The sequence below is a fragment of the Lissotriton helveticus genome, chromosome 2_1 (genome assembly GCF_964261635.1).
Source record: "Lissotriton helveticus chromosome 2_1, aLisHel1.1, whole genome shotgun sequence".
Taxonomy (NCBI): domain Eukaryota; kingdom Metazoa; phylum Chordata; class Amphibia; order Caudata; family Salamandridae; genus Lissotriton; species Lissotriton helveticus.
Window position 1 is genome coordinate 22,609,868 of NC_136059.1, and position 23,793 is coordinate 22,633,660.

Here is a 23,793-nt window from a genome sequence, read left to right on the forward strand (position 1 = left end):
TTAAGGAGATTTAAAACCCTGTTGTTGACTTGCTCTGACCCACTGGCGCCAAGGCGGAATCACAGTGCCCCTACTCTCGCTTCCACTCCACTCCTTCTGCCAGTACTGCAGTGGCTCCTTTGCCTCCCAAAAAACGGGTTTCCCTTGTCTCTTATCCCTACGCCCTGTTCCCTGTGTTCTTCTTGAGGAGACCTTTTCCGGCCCGCTTACCTCCAAGCCTGACTGCTCTTCAGGATACCAGCCCACCGCCTGTCGCAGGCTAGCTGCTCAGTATGGCATCGGATGCGTGGCAATGTGACGGTGACCTATTTGAGCAGCAGCCGTCAGGAAAGGCAACCGTTTAGGTAATGGTGGTGGACGTGGCTGAGGTGAAGGCGAAAGGTCAACCTTAGTGGCCAGCCTCAGTGGTCGGGCGAATTTGGTAGGCAGGGATGGCGTGGGAGGCGAATTAGCCAGCTCCAGATGTGCGCCTCCACAATGAATAGGTGATCCTTACCAATGGGGATACTCCTTGTGTTTGTTTTGTTTTTGGCTGGAGATTGACAATGTCTGGTGGGGTTTCGCTCTATGCTCCCAAACTCCTGCACCCCGAGGGCTTCTCTGCCCTCTTTTGTTTTCGTTTGCCTCCTCTTGGTGCCCTTCCGCCTTTCTCAGCAGGAGAAAGCAGGAGAGGGCAGTCGCAGCTGGGGTAGGACCGGGTCGGCTCAGCTGACTGCTCTGAGCTGTTTCCGCGGTTCCGTGGGCTCCATCTCTGCTCTGCTCTGTTCCACGGGGGCGCTGCCCCGGCCACTCACCGGTGCTCAAAGCCTGCTGCCCTCTTGCCCTCTTGCCGCCACGGACCGCCGCTCCACCGCAACTCCTCCCGCAGGCGAGCTCCCAGCCGCTAGGCTCCCCCCGCGAGCTCCCAGCCTAGCCTAGCTCCCAGCTCCACAGTCCAGCAGCTCCGCTCCGCTCAGCCCAGTTGAGCACAGCACGGCACACCACAGATGGAGAACACGGCCAGACGTGCAGGCAGGCAAGCAATGGCAAGCGAGGGACCAGGCGAGGGACCAGGTGGGGGGTGAGCTTCCGCGGGCTTCTGTGGGCTTCGGCGGGCTTCCCATCAAGGGCAGACACAGCTTTTGGCAGACAGTGAGCCGGTGAGCCGGTAGCCCGTTTCTGCAGCAGCTCGACCCGCTCACCGCTCAGCATTTTGGCGTTCTGGCGACTGGCGACTGGCGATTTGCAGCTCTCTGGCTCCCTCTAGCGGATTGCAGTTCTGTGAATACCCTCCAATGACACATGACCCCCCCCAATCCCTGGGACACATAGGGGAGACTTTAGGGGTTCTGAATCAGTAGAAATATTGCTGATCCTCAGGGCTCCTAGCATCAAAAGCGATTTTGTGAAGTACTTTACCACAATGAGGGAAGTGAAATGTGCAATTTCAGTAACCCCAGGGCATATAAAACCTCTTTTATAAGGGAACTCCTTATAAGTACCTGACCCCACATCCTCCCATCCCCAGGTTACCTAAGGGAGACCCAGGGGGGACCTTATATGCCAAAATATTCTTGTTTATTAATTTTTACGTGCCCCAAACACCAAGGTTGAGTTTAGGCACAATTTACATTTAAAAGCAGTCCTACAACACAGGGCTGCTTTTAAACTGACCTCAGGTTCAGCAGTGCACACATGCACGTGCAGTAAGCGCTGCTGGCCTCTAAACGGCCCTGCCCTCTTATATAATAGGGACTTAAAGGTAGTTGTAATCCCCCTGTTCTATTATGTACTAGGAGTTATAGGGTAGAACATGTTAATCATAGGAGTATCCTAACCCATAGTGTACCCTAGTGTATGTAGGTGGTTTTACTGTATTCTAAGTGTGTTTTTGGCATAGAACTGCCCAGGGCCTGGTTTGGCAGAGTCCAGGGTCAGTCACAGTCAGTTATCACCAGTACCAGCCAGCAAAAAGTTGGTGGGTGCTCAGGGCACAGGATGACTTTGCAACACTGATATTCTGGTAAGCACCTGGGCAAACCAGAATCTTGCCCTACAGTTAGAGACCAGGTGGGTAGACAGGTATGTGTAGGTGTTTTCACTTGTGCTTTCAACATATCACTGGTGGTTAGACAGAGCTGAGGGACAGTCAGCCAGTTACCACCAGTACTAGTCCAAAGAAATAGGTGTTCACAGGGCACACAGGATGACTTTTCAGTTTGCAACAATGTGGGCTTCTGGCACAACTTAATTCGTACAAATAGGAAAAATACAGAACTCAAAAGTTTTTCTTAAGAGTCCAACAGCCATGCTCTTCACTGCCGGGTCTGCTGAGTACCAAGTCTGCCCAGTCGTAAGTCCACCTCATGCCTCTTTCTTCCACCAACCTACAATCGTTGTCTCTTCATTTCATGAATACCGAGGCGGCCTCGTCTTGCTTCTATCACATGCCTCTTTCTTCCACCCCCTACCTTTCTTTCTTCCCTATCTCACTCTTGCGGGTTCATTTTTATTCCTACATTCATCATTTGTCACTATTCTCCTATCTTTCTCTTCATTAATTTTCCCATTTTTTTTACTTGTCTCTTGCTCCGAAATCCAATTCCGAAAATGAACACTGGTACCCACCACCTGCATACAAAAGCACAAATTAAGCACGAGTTCCTCTATGTCAGAGACCTAAGATAAGGGGGAACTCTCCAACCTATTCCTGTTGAGTTTCAGCCTTCTTGACTCTGAATGATTGCAGGAATGGCTATGCCTGTGGGAGTTCAGAATTGGGTGTCTTCCTATTGTGATTTTGGGACACTCTCCTCAATTCTGTCTGTTGAAGGTTGTCCATCTCTCTTCTCTCCTCTTAAGGAGCAGTGTCAGTGAAGGGGACAACAATCTGTGTGGGTGACTTACACCGGGCACGGCATAGATCAAGGGTGAGTGCTGCCACTCTTTTGGATACACAAGTAAAGCCAGGGCCAGTCCTTAGGGTGCATAGGAGCTCCATAGGGCAGCAACCCTGGGGCAGTAATCCTGGGGCAGTAACCCTGGGGCAGCAAAGCCTCCCTGGCAGGAGAGACAGCCTCTGAGATGGTTCCACTTCAGGACCTCTCCTAAGATTGACACATCTATGTTCTGACAATCAAGCCATATAACTGGGTTTCTTCCTGTGCTTTGTACATGCTGTATATATATCTAAATGTATGTATATCTGTTTGGACAGGTTGTTAGCCTCAGTTGCTGAGTTTGTTAATCCAGAGGCCAACACTTTGCGTAATAGGTCTCTTCAGACCGCCATAGTTATCTTAGATCGGAAGCAGGCCAGACTCCTGCCTCTGTTGAAAACGCCTTCTTTGGACCCTTCCCTTCCAGCTAGCCACTGCCCTAGCTCTCTCCTGCCGGCTGGGGCAAAGGTTTGTGAGAAAGCTGTTAACAAACCGCTCAACAACAGCGACTGTTTTGGGGTTTTATAAATAATTTAGAAAATAGAAATTTTAGAAGTACTAGTGCCAATATCAATGAGTTAAGCTGGATACATTTTTTTAATATGAAAATAAATTCCTTAAGCCAACAATACGAGGAGTTTGAATGTTCTGACCATCAATGTAAAATGGGTCCAGTAGAAGGGTCTGACCCTTTCGGGTCTAAGGATTCACCAGGCTCTATGAATACTAAATTATGGTCGGTAGACAAAGTCAAAAAAGTTTTACTTAAAATTAAATCTAATGGAGCACCGGGCCCCAATGGAATTCCCAATGCTATTTTTAAAGCTAGAGTCAAGCATTGGCTAGAGCTTTTACCTGTCCTTTTTAATGATATTCTTAAGTTAGGTTGTATCCCGGATTTATGGAGGGGAAGTATTATACAGCCGATTTACAAAAGTGGGCCCCAGGATAATCCTTCCAACTATCGATTAATCACCCTCACAGACGTAGATGCGAAAATATTTGCAAGTTGTCTGTTAGAGGAGTTGGAAACTTGGGCGGAAAGAGAAGAACTGATCTCAATCTTTCAAACAGGTTTAAGGAAGGGAGAATTGACTCTTACTAACCTAATTTTATTGTCATTACTAGGAGAGAGAGCAATATGTAGGAAACAAAAATTGTACATCTGTTTTATTGACTGAAAAGCCGCGTTTGATTCTGTACCCAGAAATATTCTTTGACTAAGTTAGTGAATTGGGGTATATCAGAAACTCTTTTAAAAATTATTAAATTATTGTACTCCAATACCTGGGTGCAGGTCAAAATTGGCGACGGTAGACACACTACCCGCCGCCTTGAAACAAATGTAGGCCTAAAACAAGGATGTGTGCTCACTCCTTGTCTTTTTAATCTATTTATGTCTGATCTCCCATCCCATTTTATTGATGTAAACTCGCATTCCCCAGTGGTAAAGGGTAAAGAAATTAAATACCTACAGTATGCCGATTATATCATTTTGCTTAGCCAAACCATGATAGGATTAAAAAGATTAATTAATTCATTCAATATATATGTAACTGAAAATGGATTAACAATTAATACAAAAAAACCAAAAATAATGTTAATAGGGAAAGGTAAATTAGGGGTAAAGGACTTGAATATCAATGGTTTGTCTATAGAATGTGTAAAGGCTTATAAATATTTGGGAATTACATTTGATGACAGATTGTCATTTAGGCGGCATTTCAGTAACTTAGAAGCTAAAGGTTCCTCACTTGCCTTCGCTTTTCGAAAACTGAGAGATAAGTTATTATGTCCCAATTACGACCACCTGCTTAAAGTTATGAAAGCAAAACGTATTCCCTCCCTGGACTATGGGTCCATAATTTTTAAGGGTAAAGATGCGAAAGTGCTGGAGGGTATAGTGGCAAGGACATATAAATCAGTCTTTAGGATTCCTAGGCAGACTCCACGTGCCAATTTAAGATTGGAATTCGGCTTAAGGAATCAGTTTTTGGTGCGTCAAGCAACTTTAAAAAAAACATTATTGGCATTATCTCGATCTGATGATTGCCCACATGTGCTGGCGCGAGATCTCGCAAGGCGAATATTCTAGAAGCTGGCAGGATTATTTAGCTGAATGCCTCTTAAAATTTGAATGCCCTAATTTGGAAGATGCAAAAAGGAATAAAATGGTTTATAAAAAATTAATTAATTCAACCGTTGCTGTGTTGTCAGAAGTGTTGGATAAAGATGAGTTGAGAGAAAAAAAACTTTTGGTCTATAGCCAATTCTTTTGATAAAATGTTGGCTCAACCTTATTTACTCTTTCATCAAAAGCCCCTAATTAGAAATAATTTTTTGTTATTAAGGTTTGGAATTTATCCAACAAAAGATGGAACCCCCAAATGGGAGTCCAAATGGGCATCAAATATTTGTAGGCTTTGTGGTCAGTATGATGAAACCTTGCTGCATATGGTAACATTATGCCCAAAAATGTTGCAGGAACGAAAAACTATTTTAAAACCTATTTTTAAAGAAATGGGACTCAGACTTGTAGATCGGCACTAATATTTTGCCTGAGCGGTGTCAACGTTCATATTATTCAGCAATTTGTTCAATTCATTTTTAGAGTGGAAAAGAAATTATGCAAGGTTGACAACCAAAGTAAATGCTAAACTTTGGTATGCCTTTGAAATGAGATGCTTGCTGTTTTTAAGGGGTTGATGGATTATTTTTATGGCACTTTTTATCCATGTTATATTAGCTGTTTCTAGAGTATTTTTTTATAGAATGTTCCACTTATTATGTTTACTACATTTATTGAATGGCATATATGCACTTTATCTCCATTTTAGTATTGATTCTGTCTTACAAGTGTACTTTAGTCGGTTTTAGTTTTAGATATTTGGGATACTGTTCTTTTCCTTTGTCGCTAATTTTGATTGAATATTTGCTGCTAGCCTATCGTACTTAATGCACTGAAATTTTTGACAATTGAACATTTGCTGCTAACTAATTGCACTTAATGCACTGTTCACTTTATGATGATAGCATAAGTCACTTTAGCATTGTCTTTGCAATATATATACAGTAATAGATATGCTGTAAAAATGTCACTGACCATTTTTGACTAGTACACTGTATTTTATTCTCTGCTCTGTAAGCACATTTCACTTTATCTTGAACCTGTAGATTGCTACCTAATCTGTGAAAATATTGGTAGCACTATAATCCCTAACTGGAAATAGTTAATCAACTGTGGTCAATTTTTATTTTTTGCACTGTATTCCCGTTTGGTCAATTAGTTATTGTGTTTGGTTTGTATTTGATGCTTTCTTTTTGTAATGGTTTTAATTAATCAACAAATAAATATTACTTACTTACTTACGCTCAACAACTTTGTTGAATTCTCTGGCTTGCTCCAACCAGCTCATTCGGGGTTCAGAACTACCTATAGCACAGAGACGGCCATTGTTGAAGTCTCAGAAGCAATCAGAGAGTGTGTGGACACTGGCGGCAGAGCGGATCTGGTTTTATTAGATCTCTCTGCTGCCTATGATACTGTGCCTCACTCTCAGCTATTGGCCCCTCTCTCGGATATCGGTATCTCTGGAGCAGCCTGGAACTGGTTCAAATCATTCCTGGAAGATAGATCACAGCAAGTTTGGGTGCCCCGTCTTCATCTGCTCCCCAAAGTGTGACCACGGGAGTACCTCAAGGCTCTACTCTGATCCCTATATGTCACCCCACTGATTTACTTGACGGAGGAGCTGGGGCTAAGATCATCCTTTATGCGGATGATACCCAGCTCCTCTTTACACGGGGTAAAAATGACTCATCCCCCGCTTGTGCTAGAGCCTGCCTTACGGCCATTTTCCAGTGGCTCCTTTCTGCCCAGCTTAAGTGCAACGAGGATAAATCTGAAATCCTCTTGCATGGGATTTTCCCTCCTTAGTTTAGGGCATCGCTACGGTTGGATGACTATCCTCTGCTCATCTCCGCGGGTCAGCTGTTCAAAAACCTTGGGATCTGGTTCAACGAAGATCTCCGGTTCTCTACCCAGATCAAGAAGTTAGCGGGGCAATGCTTCGGCACCCTCAAATCACTGAGGAAGTGTCTTCCCCTCTTACCTAGAGCAGTTAAGGAAATGGTCACCCGCACCTTGATCCTTTCACGTCTTGATTACACGAATGATTTGTAGATTGGCCTGCCAGGGTACCAGCTGAAGAGACTGCAGCTAGTTCAAAGCACTGTAGCAAGATCTCTACTTACCATCCCCGGGAGATCCAGCATAAAGCAACATCTGCACGCCCTTCACTGGCTCCCCGTGGTTGAAAGAGTTCAATTTAAAGCCCTTACCCTGGTGAGTGCAGCCCTGTACGGATCAGGTCCGCTTTATCTCAGGAAACGTTTTGGGTTTTATGTTCCCCGACACTGCGGTCAGCAGTGCAGTTTCTGGCAATTATCCGACGATTCCGCCTTACCAGAATGGGAGGCAGTTCTTTGGCCTACAAGGCAGCAAAGGCTTGGAATTCCCTTCCTCTAAACCTTTGCCCCACTCAAGATCCTAAACTTTTTAGGAAACATTTAAAAACTCTGCATTTTATCTAACTTTCTTTGCTGACTCCTAGTTCCTCTCCTTTTGGTTACCGTGCCAGGACACTCTTGAATAGCTGTGCACGATATAAATGCCAATAACATAACATAACATAACATAACATAACATAACATAACATAACATAACATATACAGTCCCTACTGGGATGAAGAGTGTCTGGTAAGAACTGTTTATAAGTGCTCCACAAACTGTACCAGTAGGGGTCAATGGAGCTCATTGAGTTTTCTTTCAAACAGCCTCACCGAAACCTCACACCTGTCATCACTTGGGGAGCTCAGCTTTGGTCAACGTACCAGTTACATCTTACTTATAGGTACACCATGCGTATCTATCCATGAAAGTCGGCCGTTGTGTCTATAGCTGCCTTTGAAGGCTAGAGCTCTGCCAGCCATGGTGATGGGCCAGTCGCACCAGACTGGACGGCTGATCCTGTAAAAACAGGTCAGGGACAACCAATATTTGCCCGGCGGTATCGCCTCTTTAACCCACAAAATATTAATCAATGAAGAGGCAGGCGCTGGAGACTGGAAGGCAGGAAACAAGGTTTATTCTCTCCGGAGGAGAACACATCAGTTCGGACAGCCAGTATCGTCACGAGGTGCTCTAACCGCATCTCTGAGGCCTGGCCTCTTATACACAGTTTATGAATTTTATTGCAGGTAACACATTCTTGTAATGCTTTGAAGTATGAAAGGACATCCTCGGAATCTCCCCTTCAGGCCCGTTCCCACACACATTTACAGTTGAAGTCCCCACCCCGGTCACAATAGGTGATGATTCTCGCGCAGCTGGACATTCCGCCGATTCACAGAATGTGTGGGGTTGATCGGATCTCATAGGGTGGGGGCTTTGATCAATTCGAGGGAAGCTTCCTACTGTACGGGGAGGGGGGCAATAAACAATATCCGCAGGGCCAGGTGGCGGCCTGGGAACGAGGAAGACAAAGGGGCGCACAGGAAAGGGGGTTTGTATCAAAGGGCCTGGGACCATGAAAGGAATGACGGGAGGTGTCGCGCTGGGAACAGGATGGGGTTCTGAGGTAGAGCTGCGCTGGAGAGGGGTTTATGACCCAAGGCATGTGAGAGTGGGGGGGGGTGGCCAGTGCGTGGGGGGGCTTGTGAGGGCGAAGGGCTGTGCTGGGGGCCAGGAGCGTGCAGAGGGTGGTTCTGATCGAGGCACCTAAAATGGCGGGTGCGCACGACAAAAAGTGTGGCATCAGGGGAAAAGGCAAGATGACGCAGATAATGTTTACCAAACCGTACTAATTTTCCACAGTCCTCCCTTTAACATATCCAAGACATCTTGCTGGCCTATTTCCTATCCATGTCTACTGTGGTGGTCATAAGTAAAGAAGTAGGTACCCAGGTGAAGGAGCTATAAACATAACATTTAAAATCTTTCGTCTTAGGAGGCGGGTCTATCGATAAGCTCGTTTGCAGGAAAGTCATAGTAATGCAATATCAGACAAAAACGATTCTGTAGTGAGAGCATTGAGTACATTTCATAGATGCTTATAGTCATTCGGAATGTGAACTGATAGGTTATTACATATGTAAGTTCTTTTCATGTTTGGTTGGAACATAATCAATACAATGGTGGCTGGGAGAGAAAAGAGACGTAGTAAAAATGATAATCAGGGGTGTCATTGTTCGAAGGGGAAGTCCTATTGTCATGGACCATTATTAGTGAGTTCTCAGCATTCTTTGTCGTCTTCTGTTGGCACTGTGGAGCACCGGCGGTGGAGCTATGTGTCCAGCTCTATTCTAGGTCCCGCGTTGCAGGGCATGACCTTTTCCTCGCTTTCCTGGTCAAGAAGGTCCTTTTCGCCCTGTGTCCTTTCGAGTCGATTGTCAAAGAGTTCAGGTGGAAGAAGAGAGCGTGTGAATAGTCCTTAGGGTAGGTCGGAGGAAAAGGGGATGGAGCAGGGCCAGATTAGGAACAGACCAGGGGGACGGAAAATTTCAGGTAGGCGGGCCCATGACCGAGTTCAGAGAGCGGGGACTTTTCGGCACACGTTGATCGTCGAGCAGGGGCATCAGGTCAGCCCTTTCCTCTCATTTTGTCGAAAACAGTGCCTCGTCCTGCAGCTCCTTACTGTCGCGGTCTCGACTTGGCCAATGTCGCAGATGTTCCACAATCTGTAGTCAGGCCGCGTGCTCCCACATCCGGTCTTTCTCTCCTCCGACAGTGGTACACTTAAATGAGTTTGAAAAGACAGTCTTTAGAGAATTGGCAGAGGAAGGTAATCACATAAGTCTATTTCTCTCCCAGCTCCAAGCTACTGAGAAACATCCGTTACATTGGGGTTCACAACCAACATATAAATAATTGATGATGGGCTTTGCTGGATTTTCCTATGACTTTCCTTCGTAACTATTTCTTTGGTGTTTGTTGGTATTACATTCATTGTCTTGGTACGAGATCTGATACCTATTCATTGCATTTTGCTTATTACAGTTACGTCAGTTCTTCTGGCAGAGACCCACTTTCCTAGTACGAGCCTTACGAGGCTATACCGTTCTCCAGGGCTTTATATTTTACGAAAAAGTGCAACGTGCTATCACCATGTTCTGATAGGTATCTTTCTGAGGAACGAGCATAGGCTAAACATTTTCAATTCTATCAATGCATCCTACCTTTCAGCTAAACATTTTCTTTCACCAGGGTTCATTGCAACAATTTCTTCATTTCGGTCTAATCTTAACTTTGCAAACATCATTCTAATTCCTACATAGTCTCTTACAACCTGACTACTTCATTAAAAACCGGGGTCTTATGGAAAACAACTAGGAACATAGCAAACTGGGGTGAGGGACTATCGTCTTGCTTTGTGTCATGAGGGCGTTATCTAGCAGAAGGCCACAGTTCAGTTGGTAAGCGTTCAGTGACATTTCTCGAATTCTAAACTCTGTAGCTTGCTCATTGACAAATCATTTCTAGGAACAAGGGCTGGCCTGTGTTAGTCGCAAGTCGACCCATCTCTTACAACCGGGGGTGAGGGACATTTATTCAAACTCTCGTCCGGGGCAGCTGATACAAAACTGGGGCGTTCTGGGAAGATGGGGATGTTTCGATCACTTTTACTGTTTGGGTATTGAGACACTTCGGTACGGGGGGGGTCGTGTTACCTGAGGCGTTTTTTTTTTTATCATAAAAGCCACTGACATGTAGTTCCCTTATTACGGGTCAGATTAGGGAACCTCAGTCGTCTTACCTGTCCTTTCCTTTTCGGCCAATTTTAGGTTTTCATCAATATTTAGTAGAAAGGAGAGGCAGTAACATGGCACCAAAGTGATTTTATCTAAGACAAATTCGTGCAAATACTTGCGGTATTTGGAGCCAATTGGGTGGTGGTTTGCCAATTTGGAGTCAGTCGTTAGGGAGAGTGAGAGTGTGGAAGAGAGAGAGAGAGTGAGAGAGAGAGAGAGAGAGAGAGAGAGAGAGAGAGATGTGCAACAATAGGCTAAATAGTACACGTGCAACATAGGGAGCGGCCGTGTATTAAGATAGGCTATTCAGCGCATTAACCAACATGAGACATCACGGGTCTGTGTTAGAACTTTGAAAGCATGCAGTTTGGGACGGACGAGCATTAGGTTGGGTACAGGGGACATGCATTGAGTAAAAGGCACCATTGTGTCGCACTTCTCGCACTCTCGGTCCTTTGACTAGTTGAGTCAACGCTTCAGTCGCATAAAAACATTTTCTCATAGTTTCAGACATACGTGACATGTGCCCATTCACGCAACACGGATTAGGGGTGATCGTGTTTCATCGTTTCATACAACTTATTGGTCCTGTCGTTACAAGAGCAGTTTGTGGGTGTGCTTAGGTGCCACCTTGCAGCGTTAGTCCGCTCTATGTATCAGACATGGCGAAGTTTCAGATCTTCTCCATACCTCAGTCGTGATTCCAATGTAACCTGTAGAGGGAGGAAAAGAGGGGAAGGGAGGGGGGATAACATTCGAGCATATCAAATGTACGGGCACGAAAATCCTTTACTTACCACCTACTCGTCTTATCTCCTCGGGATATAATCCCTGGGGGCTTGGTTTCTGAAGCCAGGGGGGCATCAGTGTGGCAAGGATGGCGGGCGATAGGTAGTTCATGAGGGAAACGGTCCGAGTGTGACATCATAGGCCGTGTATAGGGAAACGTTAAAGAAAATCAGAAGCGCTTAGTGCGAGGTATCTAGTTTGTAGATGTATCTAGCTATCGGGGTCCTTAAATCCCTTTCAACGCTGTGATGTCCTAAGGCACATCAGCTCTTCGGCCAACCCTGTTCCCTAGTGTCTTCGAGTACCATACCTTTATAACATTCTATCATTTACACCACTTCACTTTACCCGTCCTCAGAAGTCGAGGTCCTTCTCCATGCGTTAGTTCCTAAGCCAGTCGCATATTCGGGGGCAGAGTATCGTGCCTTAGATTCGATCCTCAATCCGGGGCTGAGCAACCGTCTTTTAATAACCTTAAAAAGAGAACAAAGCAAAGCGCACAGAAAAAAACTCTCCCGCTGATCCCATATTTTACAAAAAGCATGCAATACCCATTTCATCGTTTGGAAAACCTTTATTTGCACAATCGTTCAGCATGTAGATATGACAGTGCAATCGTATTTGGCCGGACACGGCAATGGCTAAAGTGCGTACAGTAGGGGGGGGGGCTATTTTGTAGCATTAAAAACATGTAAAAAGGTTTATTCATTCATTTGCAGGAAACTAAAAACGTCTATCAATAGTTGAGGGATCAAGGGGCATTCATTTCATAATTGGAAGCACAGTTGGACTAGTCGCAATCAAATTTCCTATATGTATACCGTGGGCGTGTGTCATAAGCGAGGTTACGTATCAGTTACGGTAATATCATAATAGATCGTACATTGAAATCAACATTTTAACGGGATCCTTTTACATGTTCGCCAAGTGAAGTATACAAAAGAGCATATACATATCTCAGAACATCAAGTTTTATTAGCTAAAAAACACCACGAGGTGTTCGTAAGTTCCTATTGATACCGGCGCCATTTTGGGCGAGGCCGGGTTAGTCCGGAAGTAGCATCAGGAAAATTGTTTTCCACAACCGGCGGTTGGACCAGAGTCCCTTTCGGCAGTTCCAAAAAGACTTGTGCTAACAGAAGGAGTGGCTATGTCATGCTTATTTCGTTAGCGATCAAGGCAGTTGTTCCTCACCGGAAGCCTGTAGGGGCCGAGGGCTCCTGGGACTTTTTTAGAATCTTCAAGGCTGTGGAGATGCTGTCGGAGGTGGGGGCTCGTGCCCCGGTGGGTAAGCGTCCGAGTTACACTGCTGGTCAGAGTTACTTTAGCGGCCTAAACCCGCCTTCCAGGGGGGGCCCAGACGCCATTTTGAAGCCCTGCAGCAACCGCCCTTCGTCGAGTCTGCAAGAGTGGAAGAGACCTTTTGGGGTGGAAAAATGGAACATCGTGCCGTAGGAGCAGGACATTCGGCTAGGGTGCAGCTGTGGCGCCCCCACCTGGGGGGGCGAGGGAGACTCGTTCGCGCCGTCTCCCTCTCCCGGTGCACTCCACGCTGCCCTCTTTCATGGGCATGCATGATGGCCACTCCACATCCCGTGCTCCACAAGTCCCATGTCCAGTGCTGCGGAAGTATGGGTGCAGCCGTTGCATGTTCGGTGCTGCGCAAGTATGGGCGCAGCCGTTGCATGTTCGGTGCTGCGCAAATATGGGCGCCACAGTGCATGTTCCGTGCTGCGCAAATATGGGCGCCGCCTGGCTGGAGGATTTCGGCGCCTGGCTGGAGGATTTCGGTGCCGGGCCGGGGGCTGGGAAACCTCCTATCCAGGGAGGTGGGAGAGGCCCGTCCGCGTCGCCTCTCCCTCTCAGCCCAACCTGGACCAATTTCAGCGGAGGTATTTGTGATGGCCGGACTGGGGCTGGGAAACCTCCTATCCGAGGAGGTGGGAGAGGCCCGTCCGCGTCGCCTCTCCCTCCCAGCCCACCCCACGAAGAAGAGGATGGGACAGCCATTTCATGCCGGGCCCGTGGTGCCTCCTGGACATCCCACTGGCGATTCGATCGACGGCTGTCAGCAGGCCCCGCCCCACACGTGCTGTGTGTTTCACCTTCCGGATGGGCGTGACCGGTGACCTGCGGCATTTCGGGAACTTCCGGAGTGGGGGTAGGTATTTTGTTTGGACAGGCATGTCTGGGTAATGGGGGGTTGTCTATGCTGGCCTGTAATTGCTCCCCTTTTTTTACAGAGTGGGGGGCAGCAGAGAGTAATCCGTCCCATCGCACTCGAAGTTTGAGCTCATTAATGGAATGTATACTAATCTGTCCGAGACTACTCTGTGTATTGTTTCTGTAAGTTATCCAAAAAGGGTGGCCTTTTTTTGTGTTAGGGAACAGTAGCGGTAGTACGGGGTTCGTCACCGGGTAACTTAGAGCTGGGCTGGGTTTTCCGTCTTAGCGTTGTTTGATCTATGAGGACTCAAACATGTCGCTGAAATCGGTCTGGCGAAATCTGTGCCATCGGGCATAATCAAACGTGGTGGTTCTATCTGGCCTGTCCGTGTCAGTCTGATTCATCTTTGTCTCACGCCTTTTCCCTTTCTGTCGGCCTGTTATTTCTGTCGGCCCTCTGCTCTTACCCTCGTTCAGTAGAGTCGGGCATTGGGCTTTCCAGTGCCCGGAAACTTTACAAAAAGCACATTGGTTTTGCCTTAAGTCTGGTCGTCCTGTGCGTAGTGTCGGGGGATTACTTTCGGGTCGTTGTGTCTTGGGGTTGTCCTGTCGATATATTCCTCTACCTACTCTGACTTCGTCTCTTTTCTTTCGTTGCATTGCTTCTTTGCGCCACATACCGAGACTGTCGAGCATAATAGGCGTTGTCTTATTACTACAAAGGGCTATTTCCAACGTTTCTATTTTATCAAGATCGAAGGATCCTATCAGTGGCCACTGTTTCTCTTGATTTTCTTTGGTACACTTGTGCCATAGCTTACCATAGGCTATGGTAACTAATCCATATTTTGTGAACATGTCTTTATTAGGGGTGCCTTCCAGCGGAGCTAGATGGTCCACCTCTAATAAACGGTCCGGGCTGAACCAACTACCAATCAGTGGGGAGAAGACAGACATGACGGCTCGCAACGAGGACAAAAAGTCAGCACTGCCTATCTTATCACTGCGTGCAAAGACTAGACAGAATATTTCTATTCTACGTTGTTTGCAGGCAGTGAATACCTCATGAACCAATAACAAAACAATCAATAAACAACCAGTGGGGAGAATAAGTAGGCCCGCAAAAGGTCTGCGTCCTCTACCCTTTCACTATCTGCAAAGAGGAACCTGTTCTTTCTTGTTTGCAGACAGAGAATCTCCAGAAAACAATCCGCGAACAGTAGTTCGGGGTCAAAAACAGTTAATCAGTGTGGGAGAGGGAAATCTCCGGAAAACAATCCGTGAACAACCAATTTATCAGTGGGGGAGAAAGATAGGCACGCTGGCTGCGTTACCTATCCTTCACTGTTTGCAAAGAGAAAGAGCCTGTTGTTTCTCCGTTTGCAGACAGTGAATCTCCAAATAAGTCAACAAAGAGTAATACTAGTATTTTCTGAACAATTAAACAATCATTTCGCAATTCGTCGTGTCTACACGACCTTACCCGGACCGTATGGACAGTTTCTTATCTTCCGAATCCAGCGCCCGATCGTCCTCTTTTCCTCGTATTCTTCGCGGCACTCCTGATGGTTCCCAGTCAGGACCGTAGATCACTCGAGAGAGGTCTGTTCGGAACCAGTGAAGTTCGGATGATCGGCTGCCAGACGAGGGTCTATTGGGCAAGAGCTCTCCCGATCGTTGCAGTCGTTCACTCTGTCGTCAGGACCTCTCCCACTGGATCCACGAGTCACTGATGGGCCCCACGCTTGGGACGCCAATTGTAAAAACAGGTCAGGGACAACCAATATTTGCCCGGCGGTATCGCCTCTTTAACCCACAAAATATTAATCAATGAAGAGGCAGGCGCTGGAGACTGGAAGGCAGGAAACAAGGTTTATTCTCTCCGGAGGAGAACACATCAGTTCGGACAGCCAGTATCGTCACGAGGTGCTCTAACCGCATCTCTGAGGCCTGGCCTCTTATACACAGTTTATGAATTTTATTGCAGGTAACACATTCTTGTAATGCTTTGAAGTATGAAAGGACATCCTCGGAATCTCCCCTTCAGGCCCGTTCCCACACACATTTACAGTTGAAGTCCCCACCCCGGTCACAATAGGTGATGATTCTCGCGCAGCTGGACATTCCGCCGATTCACGGAATGTGTGGGGTTGATCGGATCTCATAGGGTGGGGGCTTTGATCAATTCGAGGGAAGCTTCCTACTGTACGGGGAGGGGGGCAATAAACAATATCCGCAGGGCCAGGTGGCGGCCTGGGAACGAGGAAGACAAACGGGCGCACAGGAAAAGGGGTTTGTATCAAAGGGCCTGGGACCATGAAAGGAATGAAGGGAGGTGTCGCGCTGGGAACAGGATGGGGTTCTGAGGTAGAGCTGCGCTGGAGAGGGGTTTATGACCCAAGGCATGTGAGAGTGGGGGGGGGGGGTGGCCAGTGCGTGGGGGGGCTTGTGAGGGCGAAGGGCTGTGCTGGGGGCCAGGAGCGTGCAGAGGGTGGTTCTGATCGAGGCACCTAAAATGGCGGGTGCGCACGACAAAAAGTGTGGCATCAGGGGAAAAGGCAAGATGACGCAGATAATGTTTACCAAAACCGTACTAATTTTCCACAATCCGAGAACATGTCTGGTGGAGCGCATTTAGGGGATGTATGACGTTACAACGCATACTTTTACTCCGCGTACCATTACAACGCGGTATTTACAACGAATACCGTTACAACGCATAGCGCTTTGGGGTGCTGGATAGTGGTAAGTATAATTTACTATTCTAACTCCAGTCCCCGTGGACCCTAGGGAAGGTGTTGGATAGTAAATTAAACTTACCTCTTATCCTAGAGCGCCCCCCAGCGCAATGCGTTGTAATGCCATGCGTTGTAATGCCCGCGTTGTAATGGTAGTGCGGAGTAAAAGTTGCGTCGTAACGGGTGTATACCGCATTTAGGTACTTGGCCAAGTCTGAGGATGGTCTGCCGACACGTGTCTGCCATATGAAGGATCCACAATATTTGGTGGACTATCCGCTCAAGCGTTCCTGCAGATCAGGCCGCTGGACTCCCATCAGACTACTAAATACTCCTGCTTCCAGAGGCTCTAAAGGATAGCTGTCCCGCTATGTTAGTCAAGAGGCTAAATGCCAGCCCAGTAAGAAGTGTTTTTGTGGTTTTGTTACAACTCTGCTCACACTCACTTCATGAGTTTTGTATGGAAAATCATCAAGTCCTAAAAATACTGGGGCTGATTCACAGAGGTCTTTATAGGTATGTGAAGTAGTACTACAGGTGTAAACAGAGTGTTACTACCGGAGTACTATTTCACATACTCATGAACGCCTTTGTGACTGGCCCCAAGAATAACTACTGGAGTACTGATTGACACGCTCATGAACGCCTTTGTGATTGGTCCCATAAAATACCACAGGAGTACTATTTCACATACTCATGAACGCCTTTGTGACTGTGCCCAAACCATACTATGGGAATGCTCATTCACATACTCATAAATGCCGCTATAATTTACCCCATTAAATGCTACCGGAGTACTACTTCAAGTACTCTTAAATGCCTTTACTGATTGGCCCCGTTTTTTACTAAAGATATTGTGAGAACTGATTATCCCTTCGCCACTGAAACAGTGGTGTTTGGCCCTTGTTTATTAGATCAGATTCCTGGTAGAACTTACCTTTAAGCTCTCCTTCAATATGGCTATCACTAAGATTTCATAATGTTTGCGGCATCAACTTCAACCTGGTAGTAAATGTTCTTATCCTTACCTCTAACACTGGATTGCTGTTTTTATGTCTTGCAGGCTGGCTCTGAGGAAAACCCCTACTATGCGCACCTGCTGCAGTACTTTGATAAAGTTGAAAACGAAGGTAGGAGTAATCTGCATCCATTTACTGATGAAAATGATTTGCGCCTGGTCTTACCTGCAATGGATTGGACATAAAACAGGGAGTAAGTGATAAATATTCACTGTCATCCAGGGGACTGCTGCTAGGTTTGCATTAAGTGACCGGCTGGTCTCCTAAAGCCCCATGCCCTACGCAACATCAGAATCAAGGTAGGTGAAGTATCACCGAGGCCAAGATTCATCTCTTGAACAGACCATGCACTAATTTGCGTGTACCACCTACACCAAGTAGACGATCAACCACCCTGCACTCTACGCACTCATTCGCGTGTAACACCTACACCAAGGAGACGATCAAACACCCTGCACTCTATGCACTTATTCGCGTGTAGCACCTACACCAAGTAGACGATCAACCACCCTGCGCTCTTCGCACTCATTCGTGTGTACCACCTACACCAAGTAGACGATCAACCACCCTGCGCTCTTGGCACTCATTCGCGTGTACCACCTACACCAAGTAGACGATCAACCACCCTGCCCTCTTCGCACTAATTCGCGTGTACCACCTACACCAAGTAGACGATCAACCACTCTGCGCTTCTTCGCACTCATTCGCGTGTACCACCTACACCAAGTAGATGATCAACCACCCTGCGCTCTTCACACTCATTCGCATCTACCACCTACACCAAGTATACGATCAACCACCCTGCACTCTTTGCACTCATTCGCGTGTACCACCTACACCAAGTAGATGATCAACCACCCTGCGCTCTTCACACTCATTCGCATCTACCACCTACACCAAGTATACGATCAACCACCCTGAATTTTTCGCACTCATTCGCGTGTACCACCTACACCAAGTAGATGATCAACCACCCTGCACTCTTCGCACTCATTCACATCTACCACCTACACCAAGTATACGATCAACCACCCTGCACTCTTCGCGTGTACCACCTACACCAAGTATACGATCAACCACCCTGCGCTCTTCGCACTCCTTCGCGTGTACCACCTACACCAAGTAGATGATCAACCACCCTGCGCTCTTCGCACTCATTCGCACCTACCACCTACACCAAGTAGATGATCAACCACCCTGCGCTCTTCGCACTCATTCACACCTACCACCTACACCAAGTAGATGATCAACCACCCTGCGCTCTTCGCACTCATTCACATCTACCACCTACACCAAGTAGACCATCAATCACCCTACGCTCTTCAAGGACAACTGAGAACATCACATCAGCAAAGATGATACGTTTCATTATCAATTTAACTTCCAATATCCATTACTTGTCCTGATCACTGCACACACTTCCTACTTATAATCTACACCAGAACTACTAGTGCTGTAAGTAGGATCAAAAAAGGAAATCTACATAATTTATCTTTCTAAGTGAACCTCTCGGGTAAAAACAAATATAATTCTTCATCCTGAGAGAACTTCTAAATGACAATACATATAATTTATGTTCCTAAGAGAACCTCTCAGGCAATGTATCTTTCTTTGGGAGCATCTGAGGTGACAATAAATATATTTTATTTTCCTAAAGAGCCCCTCAGGTGAAAATATGTATAATGTATCTTTCTAAGGAAGCCTCTCAGGTAAAAATATATATTCTTTACCTTCCTGAGGGGGCCTCACAGGTAATAATAAATATACCTTTTCTTCCAAAGGGAGCCTCTTAGGTGATAATAAGTATAATGTATCTTCCTAAGGGACCCTCCTCTCTAGTAAGAAAAAATATATTGTATCTTCCTAAGGGAATCTCTTAGGAAAGACTAAGTATAAAGTATCCTCCTAAGGTGACCTCTGAGGACAAAGGAAATATAATATATCCTAAGGGAACCTCTCAGGTAAGCATAAATATAATGAATCTTCCTAAAAATCTTAAAGTTAAGTGGTGAGCACTGGAGGAGAAAAGGAAGAAGACTAGCAACACATATGATTGGTGGCTGTACAAGGCAGTCCCGAACCTCTGCCAGGAGAAGTCCTTCTTCTCGGATAAACACCAACTACAGATACACAAAGGAGCTGGTCAACAATTTATTTTTATTTTTATTCATTTAAGAAGTTTTATATAGCACTGGCCTGACCCTAGGGTATCAGAGCGCTTTACAGCAGATACATTGCAGAGATTTATAACACACAAAACAAAAGAGCGGTGTAGGAGAGTAGGGTCTGCTTCCTATGGTCACCCCCACTTTTTGCTGTGATTCTCTGTTTTTTTTTACTTTAGTGTGGCTGTGGGCCTGCTAGTCAGACCCACAGCCCAGCTGTTCTCTCTCCAGATTGATACCATGTACCTTAGGTACATACCAGATTGGTTGCTGGGTCACCTCTGTGAGCCCCTGTATAGTGTTCCATAGGCACCCAGGGCATAGGTGCCCCCTAGGCCTACCAGGGGCTGCAGCGTGTATTGTGCCACCCCTGGTTTGCCTTCCAAACTGACACCACAGGTCTGTTTACACAGCCTGGGTAAGGTGGTGTAATCACCCCTTACTTAGATATAGTATACCCTTACATATAGACACATATACACCTATAAGCCACTCCTATGGTAGGCCTCGACAATCCTGGAGGCAGAGTGCTTGGTTTTGTGTGAGAGGGTGCCCTAGCATGAGCTGAGCCCCTCTGCAGCTTTCGGTACCATCTCCTTATAGCTGTTCTATGATATAGCCATACCATATACTCTTAAGTGCATTATAATCCTCGTGGTTAATGCTAACTTTGGTTTGGCCTTACCAAAACATGTTGTGTAAGGTGTCAAACACTCTGGAATACTACCCCCCACACCAGTTCTGGCGGCGGGGGTAGCATTCCACCCTTCTAGAGGGAGAAGACATGTAGTTTACTGCTTTACCCAGTTAAAGTTAAACAGAGCCTCAGCATCACAAAATGCATGCTGATGCCACAGACACGAGTCTGAACTCCTGTTGCTGGACGAAACTCCGGAAGGGGAGACCTGGACAATAGGTTTCCTGTCCAGGGAGGTGCTAGGACCTCCCCAGACAGGGTGTTGTTTAACTAACTAAACTACCTTAGTTATACCTTTTGGGATTCATGTACCATTCCCTAAAGTTACAATATCACAAAAATACGATTTCTGATTGGACAGGCAAGGGGCATTTGGTCATCACACCATGATGGCATAGTATGTCTCTTCTTTCCCAAAGCCACCCCATTATTAATATGCATTTTATTTTATTCCCACCCGAGTTTTATTCACAGTTGATACATTTCCATCAATAATGTTCAAATGACTTCAGCCACTGCCCTTTTGACATCCTTGTGTCCCAGGGTTTAGCGGTCGATGGCCTAGGATGTGGTTCAAGTCACAGGATCATTCTTGCAGGGGAAGTTAGTGGTCACACATGCGCAGACGGAGAGCGGTCACACATGCGCAGACGGCTTTCACTCAATCATTTGGGTTGTTGGCAAGAAGGCCCAAAATACAAACTAATGAAAAGGTCAAAAGAGAAAATATTAATTCAAGAAATAAATGATTTCACTGTATACCATCTACATCTACTCTATTCCCCTTTATTTATTTATTGTTTTCCCTGCAGTAGCTCTTAGTAAATAAAGCGTTTTCTAGATAGCAAAGCAGGTGCCATGCATGTGGGTCTTGAAGACGTCATGTTAGTGCATTCTGCTCACGCGCAAGAAATTCCCTCCAAAGCTGTTAAACGTCACATTACGTAGAGGCAATCGACGCATGCGCAGTAAAGGTTTCCCTGTTAGAGCCACGCTTTTAGTCCGCTATCCATATTAATGGCTAGAAAATACATAGGCAAGCTTCACTGTCTTTAATGCACATGTAATGTGTGAGGATTAATCACAAGAAACAATTAATAATTTCATGTTAATAAGTTAATAAGTTAAACAAGTAAATTGAATTTCGAGCAAGTCTCACATAAACGAGTCCTTGCTCCATCAAGCCCATTCCCAGTGCCATCAGCCATAGTGACAGCATATTTATATCCGGGCGCACCAGACGAGAGCACGACAAAGCGCTCCTAAAGGTGTGCCCATTGCTCATGGATGCTGGTTTGACTTTGAATGGCAACAAATGTGAAATACATAAATCCTACCTCAAGTTCTTTGGCCACATCTTCTCAGAAGAGGGGATGGTACCAGATCTAGACACGGCGAAAACCAATCCTCATTAAGATAGGTGTACCCCGTGATCCTTTTTAGGCATGGCGGGCTACTTTGTCTGATACATATGCAACTATGCCACAATCAGTGGCTGGATACTTGTAAGTCACGTTATAACAGAACTAGTCGCATTTCAATTCCTCAATTGCGCTATTTTTAACTCGCATGCCTCTAGTAGAAATCATACCTTATTTTTAACTTCACTCCACTTCGCACTACTCACTCCGACCCCGGTCCACCACAGCTGTTGCTGTTTGTGTGGAGGGCGGACCGGCACAGCGCGACACGCCTGTCAGGTCCTGGAACCTGGGTAGCACGCACGTGCAAGGCGCGCTGCGCAGGGACACACACAGACGATCGTGTTGGTCTGATGCGTGGTCCCGACTAACCCGGGGACACGCCTTCTCTTTATTTATATCGTACGCGGCGCCGTGCGCCACCGCGTATGCGCACGCCTACGTGCGCTGGGCAACTAGACCGCAACAGCGCGGTCTCAACATTACATTCCTTTCCACCTTTAATAATAACAAAACCTTTATAATATTAACATGGCACTTAATGGTGAGAGTTTGCCAAATAACAAAAAGTTCATGGCCGGCAGGCCTGTTACCAGTCTCTAGCCTCTTCAACCCACTGCATAGTCCGCCATCTGTGAGGAGGGTGCTGGATTTCTTCTTAGTCCATAGCCTGCTGCTTCACCCCGGAACAGCACTCTCCTGGGTGGTTCATTGTTGGGGATCTCGACGGCCAGGGGTCCTCTGGGAGCCCTGGGGGTGGCTGCCTGAGGTGTCTCGGAGGCTCGTTGTTCGTCTGCGGGGCTGTTGTTCCATTCCTGGCCGGCACTTTCAGGGGGGCTCTGGTTGACTGTGGGTCGACTTGGTGATTCCTCGTTGCTTTCCGAGCCAGGCTGTTCATTTCTTGGGCTGACTGCCTTCTTGAAAAATGAGACATTCCTGGTGACCGTTTCCTCTCCTCGCTGGGCGGTGATCATGGTCCCGTTGCGGCCCGTTACTGTCCACGGCCGTGGTTCATACGGGAGTCTGAACTTGCTCCCGGGATATCTGTCACGGACATAGACCCAGTCGTTTTCTGCAATGGACGATTCTTTGGACTTTCGCCGGAAGCTGGCATAGTCGTTCGATCTCTTCCTATTGGACACAGTCCTCCACGAGTCTGTTCTGTTGGGGCTCCATGTGTGGTGATTGGGGAGTGTGTCACGGATTGTGCGTCCCATGGTAGATGGGCCGGGGGCCACTTCTGTGGTGCGATGCGGGGTGAGCCTGTACTCCCGGAGGAATGAATATATCCCCTTTTCCAGAGATGCTCCTTCAGCATGGACTATTCGGATGGTCTTGTTTAGCGTGCGCATAAACCTTTCCACTTCTCCGTTAGCTTGCGGCCATCGGGGTGTTATTTTCCTGTGTTGTATTCCCCATTCTGCGAGATAGTCCGCAAACTCTTGGCTTTGAAAAGGGGGTCCGTTGTCTGTCTTGACTGTTCCGAAGATGCCATGGGTAGCGATAGTCTTTTCAAACTTGGCGATTACTTCCCTGGCTGTGAGTGACGCCACGATTTCCACTTCGGGGTATTTTGTGTAATCATCTATGATGACTAGCATGTGTCTCCCGTCTGGTAGATGACCAAAATCGGCACTCACGTGTTCCCATGGCTTCCGCGGGCCGTCCTCTGTGATGACCGGGGGTGGGCTATCTGGGGGTCCCTCCGCCTGGCACCATGGGCACTCTTTGACGGCTCGTTCCACTTGCGAGTCCATATCAGGAAACCAGATCTTTGCCCGAAGTCTGCTCTTCGTTTTCACCACTCCCTGGTGTCCTCGATGAGCGAGGGTGATGGCTTGGTGAGTGAGGGTTGAAGGCATCACGATTCTGGGCCCTCTTAACACGCATCCCTGGCTGTCCACTGACAGTTCTTCCTTGACTCTCAGGATCGCTTCCAAAGCTTTTCTTGCCTGCGGCGTCCTCTTGCTCAACGATGCTTGGAGTGTCTTCCAGTCATTGGTTCGTATTGCGTCCGAAACAAGTTGAGAGACTTCATCCCTTTTCGTGGCCTCAATGATCATGTCCAGGC

The 23,793-nt window shown here is 46.8% G+C and overlaps 1 protein-coding gene across 1 annotated transcript in view; it reads left to right on the top strand.

Moving 5' to 3' along the window:
* The window catches only part of LOC144817673 (uncharacterized), a 499,177-nt gene that overhangs the window by 298,976 nt on the left and 176,408 nt on the right, over window positions 1-23,793 (top strand). The window contains exon 6 of the mRNA XM_078674403.1: window positions 17,484-17,550. Coding sequence (XP_078530529.1) covers window positions 17,484-17,550 — 67 coding nt within the window. The remainder of the gene's footprint in view (window positions 1-17,483; window positions 17,551-23,793) is intronic.